A 2,033-nucleotide genomic window follows, 5' to 3' on the forward strand; every position below is an offset into this window, starting at 1 on the left:
GGGGGGGGGGGGGTAGTTTTAAATAGAGCCCTCTGGTTAAGTACAGAATCCTGTGTGTCCGTGTGGTACAGATTCACAACTGGGGCCTGTGATTGTGTCACTTCTCTGAGCTGTGGCCAGTTTTTACTTTGTGACACAGAAACGACGTTAAGTTTTCTTCTCTACTATACATTCCCTCTCTCCACCCTCCTTCCCCCAAACTCTCCAAGACCATCAGTACGAGGTTCATCATGCCTCTGCTGATTGGCTGAAATGTGGGAGGTACTCTGTGAGAAAGAAGTGCACATCAGAAAACACTAAAAATAGCAGGTGCGCTAGAGAGTCATCCCACTCGAAATTGTCTTACTAGGGGAGATGCACTGAAGTGTTAACTAAGCCTGGGTTCTTATTTTAGTTTTAATCGTTTATTGTAATAACTTTGAACAGAATTTCAAATTATACAGGCTTAGACATAGATCAGAATTGGAAACAAATTACCCGAATTGTCATTGTGCTCAGAGGAGGGCACTATGGGTAAGTCCCTAAAACCGCAGTGGATAGTCAAAGTGTAGACACTGAGCAGAGCTGCGTGGCCTAAGATGGCTGTTCGGTCTCTATAGGAACTCATGAGATGCATAGGATACTGGATGGGCAAGCATTTTCAGTTGTTTCCTTAATCTAGTTGTGTGATGGGTTTTGTGGGTTCATTATAACCAAGGCCCTATTTTAGAATCCTCTCTCTACTTGAGAAGCAACTTTTATGAGAAAAGTATAAAATGCAGGTTTTACCATCTTTAGCTTTGAACTTTAAACTGTTGTTGCTAGATAATAAGGGTTCCTTAAATTCAGGAACATAGCACCTTTAAAATCAAACTGTGGCAAAATGTGGACTCCTAAGGTCAAAATTGGCCTTATCTAGTCTTTATACATTGGGATTGACTTGTCTGCTCTTTTCCTTGTTAAAGGTGAAACCACCTCCCCTCGGGCCATTCTCACAGGCCATGACTACGAGATCACCTGTGCTGCTGTCTGCGCTGAGCTGGGCCTGGTGTTAAGTGGTTCCCAAGGTAAAGTTGTGGTTTCTTCAAAGTGTTGGCTTCTTTTGTCATATTAATGTGAACAGAAATGAGGTTGGATCCTGTTCTCTGGCGCTTGCCAGTCTATTATGGCAGCCACACAGGGCTACTTAAATATATGCTACTTAAAATTCACATTCTGTAAGAGCAATAGCTACACTTAGAGATAGAATATTCTCGTCAGGACCAAAAGCCTGGTTTTAGTTTTAGCTCCCTGGTCTAAATCTAAGGATTCTAGCTACTCTATACACAGCAGCAGTTGGTGATCTAATCTCCATGAAGCAGGAACAAGGAACATCTTTATATGTTTGTTTATTTCTCTGACCTCCAGAAGGCTGAATGGGAATCCTGGCCCTGACCTTATCACATGTGTGCCCACATTCATTTGTGATGTTTGGTTCCCTTCTTTCACAATGTGTGGGGACCAGGGATTAAAATCAAGCCATCGGGTTCAGCAACAAGTCCCTTTGCCTGCTAAGCCATCCTGACAGCCCCTGACTCTGCTTCACTTCCGGATTTCAGAACTAAGCAGGCCTAGAGTGACATGACAGACACTGCAGTGGAGATCCAGCTAGTTTGCTGGATCATCTGCTGCTAGCACTTGCCTGAGGTTAGAGGCACTGAGTGCTCCTTCCAAGAGCAAGTGGAACAGACCAGGATCCAGCAGCAAAGAAGCTGTTTGCAGTTCAGTGCCTCTTCCTCCACCTACCAGTCTGCCCGTCTCCTCTCTGTGGTGGGGACTGAGCAGAGGACTCCTATCACCGTGTGTGTTTTAAGCTCAGAAGCACAGAGCATTTGAGTCACTGTCTCTGCGGCTTTAACTAGAGTAGTACAGCTAACAGGCCAGAATGAATATTTAAAGTTTTGCTTTAGAAAACGTAGTTGGAGCCGGGCGTGGTGGCGCACGCCTTTAATCCCAGCACTCGGGAGGCAGAGGCAGGTGGATTTCTGAGTTCGAGGCCAGCCTGGTCTACAAAG

At 45.1% G+C, this 2,033-nt stretch overlaps 1 protein-coding gene across 3 annotated transcripts in view; it reads left to right on the forward strand.

Moving 5' to 3' along the window:
* Lrba (LPS responsive beige-like anchor protein) overlaps positions 1–2,033 on the forward strand; it is a 591,176-nt gene that overhangs the window by 580,271 nt on the left and 8,872 nt on the right. For all 3 annotated transcript variants that reach the window (XM_029475138.1, XM_021158804.2, XM_021158805.2), the window contains exon 54: positions 945–1,046. In XM_029475138.1, the coding sequence (XP_029330998.1) occupies positions 945–1,046 (102 nt within the window). The remainder of the gene's footprint in view (positions 1–944; positions 1,047–2,033) is intronic.

The sequence above is a fragment of the Mus caroli genome, chromosome 3 (assembly GCF_900094665.2).
Source record: "Mus caroli chromosome 3, CAROLI_EIJ_v1.1, whole genome shotgun sequence".
In the NCBI taxonomy this organism is placed as follows: Eukaryota; Metazoa; Chordata; class Mammalia; order Rodentia; family Muridae; genus Mus; species Mus caroli.